At 54.4% G+C, this 21272-nt stretch overlaps 2 protein-coding genes across 7 annotated transcripts; one reads left to right on the top strand and one right to left on the bottom strand.

Moving 5' to 3' along the window:
- Positions 1-132: 132 nt before the first annotated feature.
- On the bottom strand, positions 133-9301 carry CLK2 (CDC like kinase 2). 4 transcript variants are annotated; one of them, XM_055324102.1, is made up of 13 exons: positions 9155-9301; positions 7235-7404; positions 6044-6269; positions 5273-5360; positions 4855-4921; positions 4565-4681; positions 3590-3756; positions 2744-2838; positions 1903-2032; positions 1713-1795; positions 1474-1553; positions 1198-1288; positions 133-663 (listed from the first exon to the last, which is right to left on the bottom strand). In XM_055324102.1, exons 2-13 carry the CDS (start codon positions 7402-7404, stop codon positions 478-480), a joined length of 1500 nt encoding a protein of 499 aa, XP_055180077.1. In that variant the 5' UTR covers positions 9155-9301; the 3' UTR covers positions 133-477. The 4 variants fall into 4 exon arrangements, with proteins under 4 accessions (XP_055180077.1, XP_055180078.1, XP_055180075.1 ...); XM_055324103.1 differs by having other exon boundaries at positions 5273-5357; XM_055324100.1 differs by having other exon boundaries at positions 6044-6272; positions 9155-9300.
- Positions 9302-9697: 396 nt separating this feature from the next.
- On the top strand, positions 9698-21244 carry HCN3 (hyperpolarization activated cyclic nucleotide gated potassium channel 3). 3 transcript variants are annotated; one of them, XM_055324395.1, is made up of 9 exons: positions 9884-9906; positions 10891-11793; positions 15160-15589; positions 16477-16638; positions 17000-17218; positions 17583-17729; positions 18161-18401; positions 19256-19420; positions 19857-21244. In XM_055324395.1, the coding sequence occupies exons 2-9, from the start codon at positions 11510-11512 to the stop codon at positions 20555-20557; spliced, it is 2349 nt and encodes a 782-aa protein (XP_055180370.1). In that variant the 5' UTR covers positions 9884-9906; positions 10891-11509; the 3' UTR covers positions 20558-21244. The 3 variants fall into 3 exon arrangements, with proteins under 3 accessions (XP_055180369.1, XP_055180370.1, XP_055180371.1); XM_055324394.1 differs by having other exon boundaries at positions 9698-11793; XM_055324396.1 differs by lacking the exon at positions 9884-9906 and having other exon boundaries at positions 11739-12386; positions 12847-15589.
- The last annotated feature ends 28 nt before the right edge of the window (positions 21245-21272 follow it).

The raw sequence follows: 21272 nt of genomic DNA, 5'->3' as shown, positions 1-21272 counted from the left end.
AGACAAACGGGACCCGCGGGCTGTGGGCTTGGGAGGTAAGATGGACTCCCTTCACGCATAAACTCCGAAGGGCTGCCAATCTTCCCAGCCCTCTGGCCCAGCCTCCAGCACCTCAAACTCCAGGGGTGGGGGTCCGATGAAGCACGTCATTTTTATTTCACAAAGACTGTACAAAATTCCTTATAAAACACGGGATAGGTGTCACCTGGTTCTCTCCTCCTGCCCCTGTCCAACTCCACTGTGAGGGGGCAGGGGAGGGTGGGAAATGTGCAGGACGGAACAGCTCTGTACAAAGCTGGGGAGGGCGCAACAGGTACAAGCTCTTCTGTATGTACACTATTTCACATATTCACAGGTATACAAGGAGCCGGGGGAAGGGGCAGGCTCCGGCTCTGTTCTCTTGTATAAAAAAGCACCAGTGTCCTGGACTGGACACCCACTGCTGGAGGAGATGCAGAGGGGCCCAGGGTCTGATCGTCACCGACTGATATCCCGACTGGAGTCCCACAACTTGGTGTTGGGTGGCTCAGCCCGAAGGCGGGCGAAGAAAGGATGCTGAAGGGCTTCACCCAAGGTCAACCGCTTAGCAGGTTCATATTCTAGCATGCTTTCAATCAGATCGAAGAGCTGGTGGTGTTCCTCTGCCTCTGAGGTCAGATACCGCTGGTGGTGGAGGGCAGGAAAATGGTGAGGCACAATGCCTTAAGTCCTGTTTTTATCTTCAAGGCCCTAGCTTTCAATCTCAAAGGACCACGGCTCTGCCATTATGAATACTATCATGAATACTACCTTACCACGGGCACATGACCAGCATTTCTGGTATTACTGCTCAACCTACCTTCCCACTAGCATAATTACTCCTTCATACTCCTGAAATTTCTGTTTAATCCTTATCAACTTCATGAATCTTCTTTAGCTCATTAAAATGTAACCTCTTCAAAGGTAGTTTATTCTTTTCTAACCTCAAGAATCCAGGACATTGCTTTCATCTCTGGTTGACTCAAGAAAGACATGTCCGTCTAACTTCCTTCCCTCCACAAAACCACTCCCTCTTATCTCTCTTCTTTGACCAAAGCGGTCTTCTTTCAGTTTCCCCCCTTCCTAACTCTGCTTGTGAGGTGCATTCCAGGGGCAAAGCACCTTAGGAAGAAAATAACCTCTCGGCGGTAGGCACTATCTCAACCCTGCCTGGCTCACCCGCAGTGGTTTGCAGTTTTCTCGTACGTAGCGCCCAGCCGATGTGTTCTCATCCCAATCCAGGCGACCCCGATAAAAATATTTCTGCTTCCTAGAGGGGAAGGGGAGGTTGAGGGATCAGGAGGTTCCTTTTGTTGTGGGATACTTCCCTTATTCCCCCATCTGAGAGTAGCTGGGGGGAGGGAAGGCGTCAAAGAAACAAGAAAATGATGTGAAATAGACGAATATTGTGGAGAGAAAAGGAAAAGACTTAAGTATCCCCTGCCCAAAGTTCACCTTGTCTTTCGGATCATCCGGGAAGGGATAGGACCCAAAATCCTTTCCATCATGGCTAGATGCTCTCTGTTGTCATGGGTCTGGGAAACAAAGACAGAACCAAGCATGGGAGTGGGAACAGGCTGCTGAGGACCCGCTTTCAGGAAGGGAACATGGAATAAGCAGGCATGTCCTCAGCAGACGACAGGAAGCCAGGTAGGAGAACATCACGTGGCTATATAAGACACCCCACCGCTTACCTGGAATAGTGTGAAGCCCACGTAGTACTCGAAGATGATGCAGCCTATGCTCCACACATCACAAGGCTGTGACCAGCCCAACTCTGGGTGGGAATGGGAGGCACAAAGTGTTATGGATGATGAGGGGCCTTCCCCAACAACCAATCACACATACTTGGACAGCCTTGTTTCCCCACTCGACCCTGCGTACCGAGAATGACCTCTGGTGCTCGATAATGGCGAGTGGAGACAATGGTACTGTGATGTTCGTGGTCAAAGGTGGCACTGCCGAAGTCCACCACCCGCACAGCTGTGCTCTTCACACTGCGTTCATCTCGTTTCTAGGAGCACAGCAGAAAGAGGATGGACCCAGCCACCTTAGACCAAGACTCTACCACTATTCTCCAAAGTGCTTTCAGGCCTTAAAGAAAGCAACTTGAGGGCAGCCTAGGTGGCTCAGCAGTTTAGCACCGCCTTCAGTCCAGGGCATGATCCTGGAGACCTGGGATCTAGTCCCAGGTCGGGTTCCCTGCATGGAGCCTGCTTCTCCCTCTGCCTGTGTCTCTGCCCACCCCCACCCCACCCCGTCTCTCTCATGAATAAATAAAATCTTAAAAAAAAAAAAAAAAAAAGCAACTTGACCTGTTTGTTTCCAGACACACCAGAGAATCTGCTTGACAGCTTCCCCCATATCCCACAGATAATTTAGAAGTGGGAAAGGATTAAGGAATGATCATGGCATAACATGCAAGTTCCTGTGTATCTGGACTTTTCCTAAGTGACTGGTATACAGTGTTTCCAAAAACAGTTCAAGATAATTGAGCTTTCCTTACAGAGAAAAAAAGCATTTGTACTCTGTTGGAAAGTTATCTGAGGTCCTCCTTCCCAGTTCTCTTCCAGTTTAAGTCTTCTTCAATCTCTCCCTTTCAATCTACACTAGTAATTCTGGTTTACTATATTGGACCAGACCAGGAGAGAATATGGGAGACAGTAAAAGGGAAGAAAAAAAAGAGCTACGATACAGGGATGGCATAGCTGCCTGTCCCTCTTACCTTCTCTAAATTGTAGGTGAGCTCATAGTCTGAATTCACAAACAGAATATTTTCAGGCTTGAGGTCCGTATGTGTCAGCTTGTTATCATGGAGAACTGCAAGGCAGAAGGCCAAGTCAGGGTGGGTCCAGGTGGCCAGGGTTAACTGGCACCAGTGACCCCGAGCTTGGTCACCTTGAGTCAAAGCTGGTGAGGAAGCAGGTCCAGAATCACTAGGCTGCTCTCTACTCTATATTCAGATGAAATGCCTGGTTTAAGATGCCCCACACTTATCAACGTAAGACACAAGTGTAATTGTCAACTGATGTATAAGAAGTTGGCCATTCACTGTATTTTTGTCTTTTGACATATGTGCCTATCTGACATTCTGTGAATTTAACTCTGTAAAACTTCAGTTATGAAAACCCAAGAGGAACCATGTACTTGTCCGGATCCCCCACCTGGACCCTTGGTTGCACTAGTCCCTGCTTCCACTTGCTCTGCTGGAAACGAAGAGCACTTCAGCTCAGACAAATGTAAACATCTAGCTTGGGAAATCATTTTGTCTCTTTGTGCTTGCAGCCTAACTTAAGACTTGTGAAGAATGGAAATGAAGGGAAAAAGAGGTAAATGCTTTGATTTCAAAGGCTTTCTCTTCCAGCTCCTGTTAGATTGCATACGGGAAAAAACTAATCAGTGATGGTGAGGACATTGGTCAAGCAGTCAAGTGCAGGAGCTGTCCACATGACAGCGAAGAACTACAGATAATCCAGTTGATAGTTTAGGGGCTCCACCAGTTTAAACGGACACAAAAGAGGCCCAACGAGGTAGGGGCTGCTCAGAGTCTACCTCGACCCACCCTACTCACACTTGACAGCCTGGCACAGCTGGAAGGACATGTGGCGCACTTGATGGATGGGGTAGGGCAGGTAGTTGTTGTCTTTGAGGAAATCGAAGGTGCTAAGGCCCAGAAGCTCAAAAGAGATGCACATGTGGCCATGGTAGTCAAACCAGTCAAACATCTGCACACAGAGGCTGAGAAGAGAAGTGAGGGAAGAGGGATGTCTGATGAGCTCCCATCTGCCCACCACCCCTCCAACAAGGAGGGACCGCAGAGCTGTTGATTCCACATGCTTGTGTAAGAACATGCCAGTTAATATTACCAACAAAATTCACTTGAACTACAGAATAGCCTTTTTGGCAGACCCAAGAAGAAAGATACTATCCACCAAGCTTTAAGCCACTTTCCTATGTCATTTTAAATAGTTAAAACAATTCCATTGGCCAAAGAGCTGGCTGCCAGGCTCCAGTGTGGATGCTAAATTGGCAAACTGTCATTCCTAAACACTGACCCCAGCTCCCACTCCTGAAATTTATTCACCACCAGCCACCAGCGGGCCCACGTTTATACTATCGTCTCATGTCTTTGCTTAATGGCCTTATTCTACATTTAACTTGCAGAAAGTACAAGGACACAAATACTACATTATATATGTCTGGGGTCTCATCAGCACAGTTCTAGGCATTAAAAGCTCAGATGACTTTTTGATGAAAATGCTAATTCTCAGTGTCAGGGCCATTTCCAGGGCACAGCTCTACAGAAGCCATCCCAGGCTAGGGACAGACTGCAGAGCAATCTAATTGTCCTGAGAACAAAGGAAACGGATTACAAAATGTCAGACCCTCCCTTTCTGCCCTACCATTCTACTAGTCTAAGATGATGAACAAAAGAATGAATGGATGAGGTCTAGAACTCCCCTGCCTGCTTCAGGCAGGCCAGGAAGGTTTTCCTGTACAGGAGTGGAGCCTCTCAGACTCCCCACATACTCCTTTGCTTGCTTACTTCTTATTGTCAGGGTCCTTCTCGTTGATTTTCTCTAAAACATTGATTTCAAGTCGAGCTGCTTCCTTGTACTTTTCCACATTCTTAATGATCTTCAGGGCAACTCGGGCCCCACCCCTGCAGGGTGCCAGAAGGTTTTTGCTCAGTCGTCAAAAACATTTCAGACTCAATGGGGGCTGTTCAGGGATTAAGAAACCCTACCTTTGGCTCATCAGCAAAAAAGCCCCAGATAACCCACACTGGCTCTTTACGCCTAGCAGGTAGGGAACCAGGAGGGAGGAGCTAGTTACCTGCGATGGTCGACACACTGTACAACTCGGCCGAAGGTCCCCTCTCCCAAAGTGCTCACAATTTCATCTGAAATGAAAAACAGCAGGGTCGGGGAGAGGGAGGGAGAGAAGGTGGGGAATGAGCTGAGTTGGAAGAAAAAGGGGTACAGCAACCTGGGGTGAGGCGATGAAGGAAGGGGGAACAGATACAGATGGTCACAGGGGAAGAACACCCCTGCATGATTCCCACCACCTTTAACCCAGGGGCCGTGAGAGCTGGGAGTGGACAGCAGAGATCAATTCTCAACAGCAACTCAAACCACCCAGATAAACAACACCACTGAGGAAAGGCAAGAGGCTGTGACTTGGGTTGGCTTGGGACGTTAGGATGGCTATGGGACCATTACAGGCTATAGGATTGTTACGATTTGGCTTGTACATCGCTCTTGTAGCCAGTCCCCGACGTGGTAGATGAGGTGGCCCTCAGCGTCGTCCTCTACACTCTTGGCTCTCCGGCTGCTGTGCTGCTGTCGGGGGGCGGGGGGGGTCGGAGCAAGCCAGGTGTCGGAGCGGGGGCCGGAGGGAGGCGGGGTGGGTGGTGGAGGGGTCACCGGTCACAGGCGCCCAGCCAGGGGGGACAGACGATGATGGGGGACAGTGGAAGGGAACACGTCAGATGCAGTAAGGCGGATCGGGGTGAGAAGAGAGAGCGGCGCATAATCCCAAGTCCCCAAACCCAAAACGGGAACCGGGAGAGGAACGGGCAGAGCAGAGAAGTGGTGTCGTTGCCAGTGTCACCCCAACCCCATGCTCTACACAGTGCCCTACCAGGCAGGCACAGATCTCCCTTTGCCCCCACCCAAGCCCACCTACTGAGGGGGCCGTGGAGCCCAGAGCCTGTGGGAAAGAGGCTATTCACAAGCAAGGTCCCCACTAAAGAGTGGAAGCCTCTGGGACACAGGAGCTGCTCCAATACAGGAAGCCCAGCATGCCAAGGAGGGCACTGGGGTTCACAGATGCTCTGCGCCCATTAATCTCTAGATCAGATTCCAGGACCCTTTAGGAGCTGGAGAGCTTCGGAGAGAGCAGACTCAGTGCCCACGTCAGCGTTTATGCCCCAATACTCAGCTGAGAACAAGGATACGTCTGACTTACCAGAGTCCTAGAGGGCTGAAGAGTGGGGAGAGGAAGGGCCCAGACTGGCACTCACCGAAGACGAGCGGCTGAATGTCCGGCTGCGCCGCCTCCGCCGCCTGTGCTTCCTCCGGCTGCTGCGCTGGCTGCGATAACTGCTATTCTCCCGGTGGTACTCGTAGGAGTGCCGGTAGTCTGGGTCACAGTAGGCTTCTCCCCGGTCTCGGCTACAGCCATTGCGCCTGTAGCTGCCATAGTACCGCCGGTCATATACCCTCCGGTCTGACGAGCGATCATCGTAACTGCTATCAGACAACAAACAGCCGTCACCTGCCTCTGTTCCAGCCATATTCCTTGCCACATGATATGATTGGTCATCCTTCCATCAGGAAAAAGGGTAATGTTGGAAAACCTGTTCTCAGACCCTCATGAAGTCACTCTGAGGCCCAAGGAGGATCTTCACATCCCCAGGTCACCGAGACCTCTGAAAAGACATCGGCAGAACAACTGCCTCTGGGGGCCTCCTCTCCCCTCCACTGATGTACTGAGTGGAGCAAAGAGCCATTTCTTTCCTGAGCCTTGCTTAACTAACATCCAATTTTGCGGCAAATGTCCCTAACCCGCCCCTGCCACACAACATGCTTTAAGTTATTAAAACCATGCAGATCTAACTCTGTCTCGTCTATTAGGTCGTTACCTACCTCTAGACCATACATAGCCTTTTGCACCTCCTGTCCCTATGCCTGATCCTCTTGATTCCTTCAGACAAACTTTGATGGCATGTCCTTTATTAGTTTCCCCTGAATTGCACATCCTGTCCCACTCCAATCAAATCCGCTGGATGCTTCCTCAGCCCCTCACTATACACTTCTACAATAACAATCTTTTTTTTTTTTAAGACTTTTTTCTTGGGATGCCTGGTAAATAAATAAGTAAAATCTTTTTTTTTTTAAAAAAAGATTTTATTTATTCATGAGAGACAGAGGTAGAGGGAGAAGCAAGCTCCCATGAGGAGCCCGATGTGGGACTCGATCCCAGTACCCCAGGATCACGACCTGAGCTGAAGGCAGACTGATGGTCAACCACTGAGCCACCTAGGTGCCCCTACGATAACAATCTTAACACTACAGTGCAAATGACTTATTCAGTTACCAACCGTGAATGTCACCTTACCCCACCTGCTCAGCATACAACCAAAAAAAATCTTTGTTTAATAAATAAACAAGTGAGTGCCCCTGAATGTGAGTGTCTCCTCTTGATGCCTCACCTCCGGGAACGGACATGGTAGCTGTCTTCCCGCCGGCGCCGCCGAGTCCGGTCACTGCTACTTGACCAGGAGCGGCTTCTTCGTCTCTTATGCTTTCGGCTCCGATAGTGTTCATGGTAACTGCCCCGGCTTCCTCGCTCTGAGGAATGGTACCTTCGGGGATGAGGCATCTGAACAGAAGGAAAAACAGAAATAGTGGGGGAAAAGCTCCGAGTTTTCAGAATTCACCTCCAAGGCCTGGTTGCTCTGGAGGCTAAGCTTCTTCCTGCTCTTCTAGATCTCATTTTATGACCTACAACTTCCTTGGCCTTCCCTGTGCTCACAACTCCTTAGTGGAGTATATATTACCTACTAACTGCTGGAATAATAACTCCCCACCCCCAGCTCCCCACCAGTGTTGCTCCACTGACTCTCCTCAAACTTGCCTCCCTGAAGACCTTTGGGTCTGGGCTATGGCTCATTTCAGGTGAGACTGTGTAACAGACGGAGACTGCCACAGTCCTCCCCTGCATGGAATCTAAACTATGTCTGTAACCAGGCTGAGTTCCTCAAAACTGACAGAATAACACTTTGGTATACACTATCATGATCGATGTTTTACAATTATTAAAAGTGTATCTTTGGGGGATCCCTGGGTGGCGCAGCGGTTTGGTGCCTGCCTTTGGCCCAGGGCGCGATCCTGGAGACCCGGGATCGAATCCCACATCGGGCTCCCGGTGCATGGAGCCTGCTTCTCCATCTGCCTATGTCTCTGCCTCTCTCTCTTTCTCTCTCTGTGACTATCATAAATAAATAAAAATTAAAAAAAAAAAAAGTGTATCTTTGTCTTCACAACCAGACCATTCTGTGTCCTGTGGGCAGGAATCCAGTTTACCAGGCTTGTACACATAGCAGCATATGCCACATATAAGCAAGTTCCAGGGATTTGAGTCCCACCTCTTGAACGGTCTTAATCATCTCTCACATCACTGGCCAAAACCACCTTAAAAGTTTTTAGTACAGGAGGCCCCAAGCTGTACTCAGCTTCCTATTTGGCTGCTCCCCTCTTGTGCTTAGGAAGTACACGATAACTGGTTTTTAATTAATATCAGCACTACTTGGCTAAAAGCTGGCCCCCTTCCAGTTAGTTACTGGGATTGGAATTGCATGGTGCACAAATGGCTGTTTTCCTTAAAGGAAAAAAATGGGAGACAAATCACTATCACAATACAAAAATATAAGGATATGAGAACATAATAAAATTAAAAAGGCCCAGGGACAGAAGTCGGGGCGGGGGGCGGGGTGGTTAGGTGTGGAAAGGCCTAATGACTCTAACATCTGGGTTTCATTCTGAGCTTCTACTTCCCGACCTCCTCAAGCCGAGGAGGGGACGATACTTGATTTGGTCCTGGTTTAGCAAGGCCTGTAAGCAAAAATGCAAGCAGGGGGCTCTCCCATGTCATCAACCTTGTGTGTAGCACAGCCATAGAAAATCTCCTCTTGTCACACGACACACCGCCACCAAAGTTGCTCACGGCCCCTCCTCAACCGGAAGCATCTCCAGCTCACCTTTCTCAACTTAGAAAACCTCCCCCGGCCCTCCGTCCTCACTCGGAGAATCGAACCAACTCTGCGACGCAAACTCTTGGCAGGGGCTCCCGGGAACCCGGCGGCCCCCCACCCCCCACCCCATTCCCGCTCCATCACCCCTTCCCCAACTCCGGCCCCTCCCAAATCTCCCAGAGGTCCTCCCGGGTCCGAGGGCGGCAGGCCGGTCTTCCGCCTCACCTCCCCGCTCTTCACCTCTGCCGCTCAGCGGGGCCCTGCCTTCCTCCCTGCCCCGCGCCCCGCCGCCGGGCCCCCAACCCAACTCTGACCCCGCCCGCCCCGCCGTCGCCATCTTTCCGCGCGGCCCCGCGGCCCGCCGGCCCGCGCGCTCACCGTTCTGGCGGCGAGGCCCGTGCGCTTGTCCCACAGGAAGTCCGTGATGGCGGCGGCACTGCGGCCGGAGTCCCGGCACTCCCGCGGCGACGAAGTGCGGCTCCACCCCACCCCCGACCCGAACCCTGGGACCTCCCGCCTCGTTCCCGGGCTCCGCTCCAGTCCCGCCCGCCCCGGCTCCGTCCCCGCCCCCAGGGTCCGCTCGGCGCCGCTCGCACCGCCCCCGCCCGGGGCCCGATCCCAGCTCGGTCTCCGGCTCTGGCCTCTCCGATCCACCGCCGACACCGCGAGCGCGCACGCACGCACGCACGCACGCACGTCCGCGCCACTTCCCAGCACCCCCCCCCGGGGCGCGCACGCCGCCGCGTCCTCGCGTAGCTCGCGGGCGCGGCCGTGGGAGCGCCGGGGGGGGGGGGCGCGGGGGCGGGAGTTCCTGCAGACCCGAGGCTGGGAGGGCGGGATCCCCGGCGCTGAGTGCTGGGGAACTGGCCCGGCGCGTCCCCGCCCCGCCCCGCCCCGCCGCCTTCGCTCCGCGTGCTCGGTCTGGGCCCTGTTCCGGCGCCGGTGTGGCTGACACTGCGAGCTGGGTCGAGGAGCTGGAGGTGGGGAGCACCTGGAAGTTGTCGTTTACGGAGCCTCGGCGCTGGGCGGGGGTCTGATCCTCCAGCAAGGCCTGCCAATATCCAGTTCCTAAAGCAGTTGGGCTTCCCAACCACAGCAAAGGAGGGACCCCGCTTTGTCCTGCAAACACGGTATGCACGTGAGGTCAGGGGTGCAGTCGTTGGAGGACAGGTTTGAGAGGTGCAGAGACAGAGAACCCCGTGCTGGAAGAGGGGCGCTCGCTGTCGAGCGAGAAGTGCAAATCAACCGAGTGGAAAATAAATACAAACTGGATGAGAAATAGTCACATAGGGAAAAGGAGGAACAACTTGAGGATGACTGTGCACGTCAGGACGCTTCAGAGGGGAGCTGGGGTCGAGGTCAATTAGCCGGAAATGGTTGAGGAAAGTTTCCTAAAATAGGGGAGGAAGGGAAATGAAGGGTTGATAGGAGAGAGTGCAGAGTTCCCTTCCTCTTACACGCACAGGCTGTTCATGCATGGCCAGCGTGCGTCCACGCTGTGCCAGGCGCAGGTCTCCTGTCCCTCAGGGCCTCACGGTCTATGCGATAGAGAGCCTGTCCGTGAACCACAGCAGCCTCGTGGCCGGAGCTGCCATGAAGGCCGTGAGAGAGCCCTGGACTAGACCCCAGCCGGGGAGGGAGCTTGGAGATGTCCTCGAGGACAGGCTGTGTGAACGCGCTGCCCAAGAGGGTATATTTGCAGAGGGCTGGGGACAAGACAGAACACGGCATTCAGACACGGAGGCCTGGCTTTCCAGGGGGCACAGTCAGGACAGAGACTGTTGAAATCAGGTCCAAATTCTGCAGGGCCTTGCACGTCGTTTCACAGAGCTGAAATGGGGTCCTACAGAGGGTGGAGAGGTGTGAAGGACATAATATCTTTGAGTCTATGGCAATGGTGGGAGGACGTGCCCAAGAGGATGTAGGGCCTTCGTGGAGGCCCCTGGAACAATCGGAGTGAAAACTGGAAGGCTGGAACTGAGGCGCTGGCAACGGGAGACAGATATGAGGGGAAGAATTGGAGCTTTTAGGAACTTCTGGCACCGTGTGTGTCTGCGGGCGCAGACGACAGTGGCTTTGTGGCTGGGACTCGGGTATTCATCTTGTGTCCTCAGCGTCCACGTCGTGACCGTCAGGGTCAGTCTTGGTGAAGATGGCAGAATGAATTCGGAAATGAAATAGTTGAGGGAGGAGTCTGGAGAAGATGAGAAGAAAGGAATATGCCCTGGAGGGTAATGAGAGGAAGAAAGGGAAACGCAGAAAGTCCCCGGGTGAGAGTGGCCACCCCTTCCACGGGCCCCGAAACCTCGCCCTCGGGAGACTGGGACCTACCACCAGCGTCCGGTTTTCCCGCCACTCGCAGGCGGCCCCGCTTCCCTAGCGTTCATTGGCCAAAAGCCCACGACGCTAGGCCACGCCCCCGCGACTCCGGCGGCGTTTCCCCGCCTCCTCCTGCTCCTGGAGCCGCCCCCATCTAGGTCACGCCCACGCCGGGGTCCTCCAGGAGGCGGGCTCCGTCGGCCTCGCCTTCTGACAGGGCGGCTCCCACCAGGGGGCGCCGCGCACCCCGCCCGCCGCCCGCCAGCCCGCGAGTCTGGCGCACACACCCCCTCCGCCCCGAGCGCCCGCAGCTCCGCGCCCGGCGGGCGGCGCCGGCTCCCACTCCGGGAGGGGCCGGGGTCCCAGATGGACGCGGCAGGGTCTGCGAGGCCAAGCGTGTAACCAACCGGCGTCATGGACGCAGAGCAGCGGCAGACGACGGGGGCCGACGAACGGGCGACCCCGGGGCTGGAGGCGGCGCCTCCTGCTGCCCCGGCGCCTGCGACCGCAGCCTCGGGACCACCCCCCGGGCCTGGCTCCGGGCCCGAGCCCAAGCGAAGGCAGCTCGGGACGCTGCTCCAGCCCACGGTCAACAAGTTCTCCCTTCGCGTGTTCGGCAGCCACAAAGCTGTGGAAATCGAGCAGGAGCGGGTCAAGTCAGCGGGGGCCTGGATCATCCACCCCTACAGCGACTTCCGGTACTGGGGACCCAGCAAGGAGGGCGGGGGACACAGATCGCACCCCACGGGCCGCGACGCGGGCGCAGGGCCCGCCCCACCCTCCATGGACACTTCATTTCCGGCCCAGGGGTCGTGGGGGGGAGACAGTCACTTCCCCCAATGTAACCTGGGAATTCTTGGGCGAGGGACCCCCAGCTGGAGGTCCTCGGTGACCTGACACGGGAGCAGACACCAGAGACCTGGATTTCCTGTTTCGGGAACCAGGCACTCCACCTGGACCACAGGGACTGCTGGAGTTAGGGACGACTGCCGCCGGCAGTCCTGTCTGCTGGGGACCTGGGAAATTATGTCATGTTGCAAGGCTCGGGGTCAACCTGGGGGAGAAACCGAGTTCCAGTATCTCTCACCCTTGCGCTTACACCCCCAGCACCCGTATAGCTCAGCAGGGCGGGCTAGCAGGATAAACTAGGGGTGCTGGGGGGCGGGGCGCCGGGGGTGTCCCCGCGGCGGTTCTGGTCGCTGTCCCTGGTGCTGAAAGCGGGATGCAGCGGGACTGGGCCAGGACTCTGAGCGGCTGAGGCAGCGACTTGGGGCCACCGCCACCCTCCCAGGTGACCATTAGAGAGAGGGAGGAACGGAGGGTGGAGGTGGGGCTATTGCATAGTCCCCATCAGCCTGTACCTCTACATCAAGGTCGCTAGGGGAGGAGAGCAGCCCTGTCCTTGGGGGGAAATGAAGGACAGCTTTTGGATGAGGCAATGGTGTGTCCAAAGCACCTAAGATGGGGTGCAAAACGAGCAGAAAGGGTGAGGTGTGAATCAGGAGCCTTTGGAGACCTGGACATCATTTTGAATCCACAGCCATACACACTCCCTAAATATTCCTCTTTCTCTCATTGCTCCTTTCTCTTCCCTCTTCTCTGCCTTATTCCCACCCCACCAATAACACTTGTTCTAATTTCCTGTGATCTTTCTCTCCTCCCCCATTTACCCTCAGATGTAACCCCAGAAGCCATGTATCCCCCTTATTATCATGCTGCTTCTCCCTCCTCTCTTCTGCATCACCCGCTAGGCTTGTGACTGCCTGTGAGTCAGGCTGTGAAGATACTCCATGGCTGGGCAAGCCCTCTGCTTCTCTCCTCTCCCAGCTCACACTACAGGATTTCTCCAGGGGTCTAGAAGGTGGAGGAGGAAGGGGTTCAAGGATCTGTTGTTGATTGAAAGTCTGAGGGGCTTCCTGGAGGCCCGGATTTGGGAACCCCCATATTTCTTTTAGAAGCTGAAAAGATTGATTTGTAGTCAAAGTCAGAAGGGATTGGGTCCTGGTTTGGTGCTATGATTAGGTGTGTTCTGGAGTTAAAACCACCGTAGCTGGGGCACCTTGGTGGTTCAGTCAGTTAAGTGTCCGACTCTCGGTTTCGGTTCAGGTCGTGATCTCAGGGTGGTGAGATCGAGCCCCAAGTTGAGCTCCATGCTCAGTATGCTTAAGACTCTCTCTTTCTCTCCCTTTGCCCCTCCCCCTGCTGTGCTCTTTCTCTAAAATATATAAGTAGATCTTAAAAAAAGAAAGAAAGAAAGAAAGAAAGAAAGAAAGAAAGAAAGAAAGAAAGAAAGAAAATAGGGATGCCTGGGTGGCTCAGTGGTTAAGTGTCTGCCTTTGGCTTGGGGCGTGATCCTGGGGTTCTGGGATCGAGTTCCACATTGGGCTTCCTGCATGGAGCCTGCTTCTTCCTCTACCTATGTCTCTGCCTCTCTCTTTCTGTGTCTCTCATGAATAAATAAATAAAATATTTAAAAAAATAGAAATAAAACTGCCATAGCTAATGGGGGCCCTCAGGTGGTCCAGTGATCTTCTCTGAATAGAGGCTTCACTTAGTATCCTCTTGACCTCTTCTTTCCACATGTCTACCACAGCAGTGTGGCTCTCCCCTGTCAATGCCCTTGCTTGAGCTCAGCCAGAGTGCCAGCAGACACAGGGAGATGAGTGAAGGAAAGGAATGCAGAGCTTTAAGCCTGTTGCCTTGGGATCTCCTGTGGAGCTGCTCTGTGTGCAGCCCTGTCTGAGTGCTGTGGAGGGGGGTGGGGCATCCCTAAAAAGCTCAGCTCAGATGGGAGGCAGAACAGACCACCCCACCCTGGGACATAGATGAGTAGATCCCAGCAGAGAACCAGGAACCATGGGTCCAACTGGGTTGGGACAGAGGGCTGGGGAGGGCATGAAATCCTAGACCAGGAAGGGGCAGAGAGCTGGAGATGGAAGAAGCAGCAACCTCTTCAGAAATCTGGGAACCAAAGGTGGGTGAGTCATAAAACCAACTAGTGCTTGTACAGCACTGTCATATCCATTGTCTGAGAGTGTGTCTTTCCAACAACCCTGTGGGATTAGCACAGGGTACTAGATCTCTTTTAACTTTAAAAATATTTAGTGACTGACATAAATCATGTACATGATAAGAAATTACAAATATATTATACATATTAAGGAGAAATATATGTGTGTATATATAGTAAGGATGTATATAGTAGATATATCTATATAGTATGTATGTCTATATGGTAGGGCTCTACATAGCAGTTTAGTGTATAATGGTATATTTTACATATAGTCAAAATACATGTGTGTATGTATATAAACATACATGCATGTGTCTATATACATACATATACATGTAATCACAAAGCACATTCTCATGTAACAACCACCCAGGTGAAGAGAGACTGTATTGCCAGTGCCCAGAAGCACCCTACAGCCCTTTCCCTAACCTACTATTCTGACTTTTGTGGCTCACATCCTTACTTTTTTCTTTTAATAGTTTTACCACTTTTCTGTGAATCTCTAAATAATGCAGCTTAGTCTTGCCTGTTTTTGAACTTTGCACAAGTGGAATCACCCAGTATGTATCCTTTCATTTTTTTCTTTTGCTCAATACTAGATGTGTGAGATTCATCCATGCTGCAGAATGGTAGCTGTTGTTGGGTGATTTCAGGGTTGTGGATTATTCCAGGGCACAACAATATCACAGTCTATCTACAGTATTTATCTTATTTATCTACATTTTCCTACTGATGAACATATGGATTATTTCCAGATTTCATGCTGCTATAAACATTCCTATATGTAACTCCTGGAGCACATACTTCCCTTGAGTGTGAATATACTTAGAATGGAATTGCTGGGTTGCAGGGAACGCAAATGTTTAACTTTACTAGATAATACCAAACTATTTTTCTCAGTGGTGGTCCCAACTTACACTCCCACCAGTTGTAAATGGTCATTCTGTTATTTTGTATTCTTGCCCACTCTTGGCTGTGTCAGGCTATCTGCTGTTTGTCTGGTGGATGGTGAAATCTCATGGTCTCACTCCCAGTCCCACCCCCACCTCAGGTTTTACTGGGACCTGATCATGCTCCTGCTGATGGTGGGGAACCTCATTGTGCTGCCTGTCGGCATCACCTTCTTCAAGGAAGAGAACTCCCCACCTTGGATCGTCTTCAACGTCCTCTCTGACACTTTCTTTCTGCTGGATCTGGTGCTCAACTTCCGCACAGGCATCGTGGTTGAGGAGGGTGCCGAAATCCTGCTGGCGCCAAGAGCCATTCGGTCGCGCTACCTGCGTACCTGGTTCCTGGTCGACCTCATCTCCTCCATCCCGGTGGACTACATCTTCCTGGTGGTGGAGCTGGAGCCACGACTGGATGCCGAGGTCTACAAAACAGCGCGGGCGCTGCGCATTGTGCGCTTCACCAAGATCCTCAGCCTGCTGCGGCTGCTCCGCCTCTCCCGCCTCATCCGCTACATACACCAGTGGGAGGAGGTGGGGCGGGGAGGTGGGCAGGGGGGCTCGCAGACTCCTCCGGGACAGCGCTATGGGTGGGGTTCCTGGTGACTTTATGGGGTGAGGCAGCTGGGTGGGCTCTCTCCAGGGTTGGTGGGGCAGAAGCAGGGACACGATGAGGGTTTGGAGGGTGCCCCCCACCAAAGTGAGGAGAATGGAGCACAGCGCAGAGGAATGCTTGTTAGGTTAGTTGGCCTCTGGAAGGAGGAAGTGGGAGGGGAGCAAGCTGTGGAAGGGAGTTTCAGCTTCCAGGGGAGCAGAGTTTAGTGGTTCAGAGTGTGGGCTCTGCAATCTCATTGCCTGTGATCACATCCCCATTTTACTATTTACTATATGAGACTTGGTTTCCTTTACTATAAAATGAAGACATTAAATATACTGACGTATGATAAGGCTATGAGGATTAAAGGAATTAATACACACAAAGCTCCTAGAACAGTGCCTGGAAAATAGTAAGTCATCTGTTAGTGTTATGGGAGAGGAAGGGGCTGTTGGCATGAATCTTTGCACGCATGCCTTGGGGACATTACACTGTAAGATGCCCTCTTTCCTCTTCTCTGCCGGGCACAGCCTAGGCAGCTTGTGCAGTAAGTTTCTTCGAATTTCTGCTGTGACACTGATTCTGGGCACATGACTGGCATTGACTTCCTATTGGTGAGAGTAGTAATGCAGCCGACTTTGTATTAGCTGTATATGTATGCCATAAGGCTCTATGCACATGAACAATGGCCGCATTTTAAAAATTCATGGGGGGGGGGGGGCTGGGGCTAGAGAGAAGTGCAAGGAAATAATTTGCAAGGCCAGGAATAGAGGAGGACCAGCGGGAGGGAGTCCTGTCCACAGCAGCCGCTCCTCGGACTCCTCAGATCTTTCACATGACCTATGACCTGGCCAGTGCTGTGGTGCGCATCTTCAACCTCATCGGGATGATGCTGCTGCTGTGTCACTGGGATGGCTGTCTGCAGTTCCTGGTCCCCATGCTGCAGGACTTCCCTCCTGACTGCTGGGTCTCCATCAACCACATGGTGGTGAGAAATCCCCACAGCTCTGTCACTTCTGGGCCTTCCGAGGGCTCTTCTGTCAGGAGGCAGGGCTCTTCTGTCAGGAGGCTGGAGATGATGGAGTGAGGAGGTGGGGAGGAAAGAGGGGGAAGCTACCTAGAGGAAGTGCTTCTATGTGGGGAGCAGGCAGGGAAGGATACCTAGGGTCCCTAAGATGCAGAGATGCCCCTTCTGACCCCCAGACCCCAGAGCCAAACCGAAGTGCCTCCTGGGAGGCAAGTCTAAGAAGCAGGGGTCAGAAAGGACAGAAGGAGGGGGGATTGCAGGAGGAGAATGAGGCCTATCTGAGGAGGCTGTGCCCAGCTCGGCAACACACTCTGCCCTCCAGAACCACTCATGGGGGCGCCAGTATTCCCATGCCCTGTTCAAGGCCATGAGCCACATGCTGTGCATTGGCTACGGGCAGCAGGCACCTGTAGGCATGCCCGACGTCTGGCTCACCATGCTCAGCATGATTGTGGGCGCCACGTGCTACGCCATGTTCATCGGCCATGCCACTGCGCTCATCCAGTCCCTGGACTCCTCCCGACGGCAATACCAGGAGAAGGTGAGCAGGGCCCCAGGAGGAAGGTGCGGGCCTGGAAGGGGGTTAGAGGCTGGGTAGCCCAACTTGAGACCTGTTCTGATGAATGCCCCTGTTGGGTCTCTGTGTCTTGCCCTGTGTTCATTTGTCCCTGTGAACCTGTCCTCGGACCCTTCCTCTGCCCGTGTGTGGCTTTCCCTGTGACTGTGCTGTGTGTCTGCCCTGTGTCTGCACGTCCTTCTGTCGCCTGGCACAACCCCATCTGGCTCCATGTTTCACCCCTCCGGCTCTGGCCTACAACCATGATCTTTCTCCCATACCCACCCCCGCGGCCGGTCCTGCCCCATGGTCTCATCCTCTCACCTACTGGCCATTGGTGGGTCTCTAGTACAAGCAGGTGGAGCAGTACATGTCTTTCCACAAACTGCCGGCCGACACCCGGCAGCGCATCCATGAGTATTATGAGCATCGCTACCAGGGCAAGATGTTCGATGAAGAGAGCATTCTGGGCGAGCTGAGCGAGCCGCTTCGGGAGGTGGGGCTGGGCAGGGCCCCAGAGGGGGGATTTTCTAGGACCTGGGCGTGTGGGGTGCCATCTGGGATAAGGGCGCTGGTCGGGTGCATCTGTAGGGAGTAAGGCCTGTGGAGGACCTCATCACAGGCCAGGCCTCTGGGAGGCTTTTAGGGACTAGGGTCTTTCTTGAAGATATTATGGGGGTGATGTATGTATGGGTGAAGTACCCATACACACCCTGGGAACGGGCAGCAGGGACCTTTGTTTTGGGGGAACAGTCCTGCGGGAGAGCTCTGAAGGCAGGAACTTAGGGTGGTCCTAGAGCCACTGAAGCATCCCCATCCTTTGGCAGATCTTGACCCTAGGGGTGGGGCCTCTGAGACAGATGAGCTCGAAGGGGGCACCTAGGGGCAGGGGGCACAGCCTACCTGACAGGCCCCTCCCCTGCCCAGGAGATCATTAACTTCACCTGCCGTGGCCTGGTGGCCCACATGCCGCTGTTTGCCCATGCTGACCCCAGCTTCGTCACAGCGGTGCTCACCAAGCTACGCTTTGAGGTCTTCCAGCCGGGAGATCTCGTGGTGCGTGAGGGCTCCGTGGGCAGGAAGATGTACTTCATCCAGCATGGGCTGCTCAGTGTGCTGGCCCGCGGCGCCCGGGACACCCGCCTCACGGATGGATCCTACTTTGGGGGTCAGCAGGCCTTGGGGGGCGGGGGAGGGACTGGAACCGAGGACAGAGGGTGATCACTCCCCTGGATCAGTGTCCCTGCCTGGCACCTGGCTGTGTGTAGAATCAGAGTTCCAGCCCTTCCCTAGGCCTGCTTAACCAGGGTCTTGGGGCCTGAGGCCTGGAGCTCTGTGTTTTTAAGTAGCTTCCAAAAGAGTCCAGTCACAGCCATCTTGAAGATTTCTGGGCCAGTGGGCCTTTTAGAACCCTTAAGCTGTAAAATCTATGGATTCTGAGATGAAGAAAAGATAGGAGTAAAGCTGTGCTGTTCCAGGGGCTTGAGTTTGACGGTTCACTGGTGGGATAGATACCCTGGCAGGATGGTTCAGGGCCCCGGGCTGTGGCAGTGGGGGCCATCCCACCAGATGCTGCCCAAAGCCACTTGAAGCTCTGTACTCTCTCAGGCCCCAAACCACCCTCCACTCCCTAACATCCCCATTGCTCTTTGCCCTTTGGCATTGCTTTTCTCCTTCTCTGGTTGCCCTGACTCCATTTCAAGGGGTGGGAGGGCAGGTACACCGAGGAGCTGTCCTAGGCCTGCCCCTTGGGCCAGGGCAGGGGAGGTGGGTGGGAATTAAAGCAGAGTGGAATAACTTTGTGCGTGTGGCCCAGCAAGATCCACCTATTTGTCAGCTTTAATTCAGAGAGAATGAGAGGGATTGTAATTGTGTATGTCTGGAGAAGGACAACCCTTGGGGTGTTTAGAGACCTTGGTGTGGGTGGGGAGGAACCTGAGGAAACTGGATCAGAGGCTGCAGGCCCAGTGAGAGGGAAGTCTGGGGACAGTGGTTCTGAGGGCCTCCTCCCAACCTGGACAGAGATTTGTCTGCTGACACGGGGCCGGCGCACAGCCAGCGTGCGGGCTGACACCTACTGCCGCCTCTACTCACTCAGCGTGGACCACTTCAACGCTGTGCTGGAGGAGTTCCCCATGATGCGCCGGGCCTTCGAGACTGTAGCCATGGATCGGCTGCGCCGCATCGGTGAGGCCTATCTACCCTGTCTGCCCCGTGCCCTACCTCCAAAGCCAGGACCCCCTGGACTCCCAGGGCCCAGGATCTAGTCACAACCCGTTATCAGCAAATGCCCCAGTAGATCTTCAACACTGTCTCCCTATCCTTGTCACTCAGTGTCTCTTACCCCTGGAGGTAAGGTCCCAAGTCTCTGCCCAGAGTCCTCCTTCCCTGAGGACCAGTCAGTCCCTGACCCTCACCGTTTCTGATCTGTACTCCCCTCCCTGACCCTTGCCATCTCTGATCCATACTCTTGTCCATGACCCTCTTTCCCCAACCCCCATCCCCATCCCTCACCCCACTGCCATCCTTTGCCTCTGTCTTGCTCTCCTCCAGCTCTGATATCCAACCTTCACCTTGGACTCTGTTCCTGTCCTCATTCTCTCCCTCTTGGAATGATTTCTAGGCAAGAAGAACTCTGTCCTGCAGCGGAAACGCTCTGAGCCCAGTCCAGGCAGCAGCGGGGGCACCATGGAGCAGCACTTGGTCCAGCATGACAGGGACATGGCCCGGGGTGTCCGGGGTCTAGCCCCAGACACAGGAGCTCGGCTCAGTGGAAAGCCGGTGCTATGGGAGCCCCTGGTGCACGCGCCCCTGCAGGCAGCTGCTGTGACCTCTAGCGTGGCCATTGCCCTGACTCACCAGCGGGGTCCTCTGCCCCTGTCTCCTGACTCTCCAGTCACCCTCCTTGCTCGCTCAGCTCGACGCTCAGCAGGCTCCCCAGCCTCCCCGCTAGTGCCCATCCGAGCTGGCCCTCTGCTGGCCCGGGGTCCCTGGGCATCTACCTCCCGCCTACCTGTCCCACCTGCTCGAACCCTCCATGCCAGCCTGTCCCGGGCTGGGCGCTCCCAGGTATCCTTGCTGGGTCCCCCCCCAGGAGGAGGTGGACGGCGACTAGGACTTCGGGGCCGCCCTCTCTCAGCCTCCCAACCATCTCTGCCTCAACGGGCAGCCGGGGATGGTTCTCCTGGGTGCAAGGGCTTGGGAAGTGAACGCCTGTCCTCCTCAGGGCTCCTGGCCAAGCTTCCAGGGACAGCCCAGCCCCCCAGGCCATCAGTGCCTGAGCCAGCTGCCCCTCGGGGCCCCCAGCTCTCTGCCAATATGTGAAACCCTTGGGGAAGCAGTGGGGTGCAGCCGTGTGTGCCCGAGGGCAGATACCTCCTGGGGAAGGCCAAGGAGACCTGAGACACAGCCCTGTGGGAATATCTCCCTTTATTCCTGAGGAGATGTTCTCTGTCCTCAGCTCAGGCGCCCCACAACCTGTCTAGATCTGTTCACTCCTTCATCAAACGTACTGAGCGCCTACCATGTTCAACACACTGTGCCAGGAGCTAGATGTCTTCACTGCCAAGTAGAAGTGACTCCGAGGCCTCTGAGGAGGGTGTGCCCCAGGCGTGGTCCCACCAGGCTCAGGCCCAGGCCCAGGCCCCTGCCTCACCAAGCACAACTCCTTGCCTCTGACATCACTGCCAAGCAGCCAGAGGTCTCAGTTTCCCTGCCCACTCCCCCGCAGGCTCCTTCCCAAGCCTGTTGCACTTGTCCTGTCTCCTTAGCACAGCCGCCCACTGCCAGTCCCCCGAGCCTCCACTGCTGGCAACAGATGTCTGATCTCCACCCTCTCTGCCATGTGTGGACCATCCCCACCCTGTGGCCCCCACCCCAGAACAGGAACACATGTCTTCTGTTGAGTCCCCACACTCTCTGTCCCTGTGGTAGAACTGGCTTCTTGTAGACGGGGAGCCACCTCCTCCCTTGCCTGGCCCTGGTGGCGTCCCCCCAGAGGCTGAGGGACGGTGGGCACTAGATCCCGCAGGAGAGGGAC

This window comes from Nyctereutes procyonoides, unplaced genomic scaffold (assembly GCF_905146905.1).
Source record: "Nyctereutes procyonoides isolate TBG_1078 unplaced genomic scaffold, NYPRO_anot_genome, whole genome shotgun sequence".
NCBI lineage: Eukaryota > Metazoa > Chordata > Mammalia > Carnivora > Canidae > Nyctereutes > Nyctereutes procyonoides.
The sequence above is the reverse complement of the archived record's forward strand: the minus strand, read 5'-3'. Positions and strand labels throughout refer to the sequence as shown.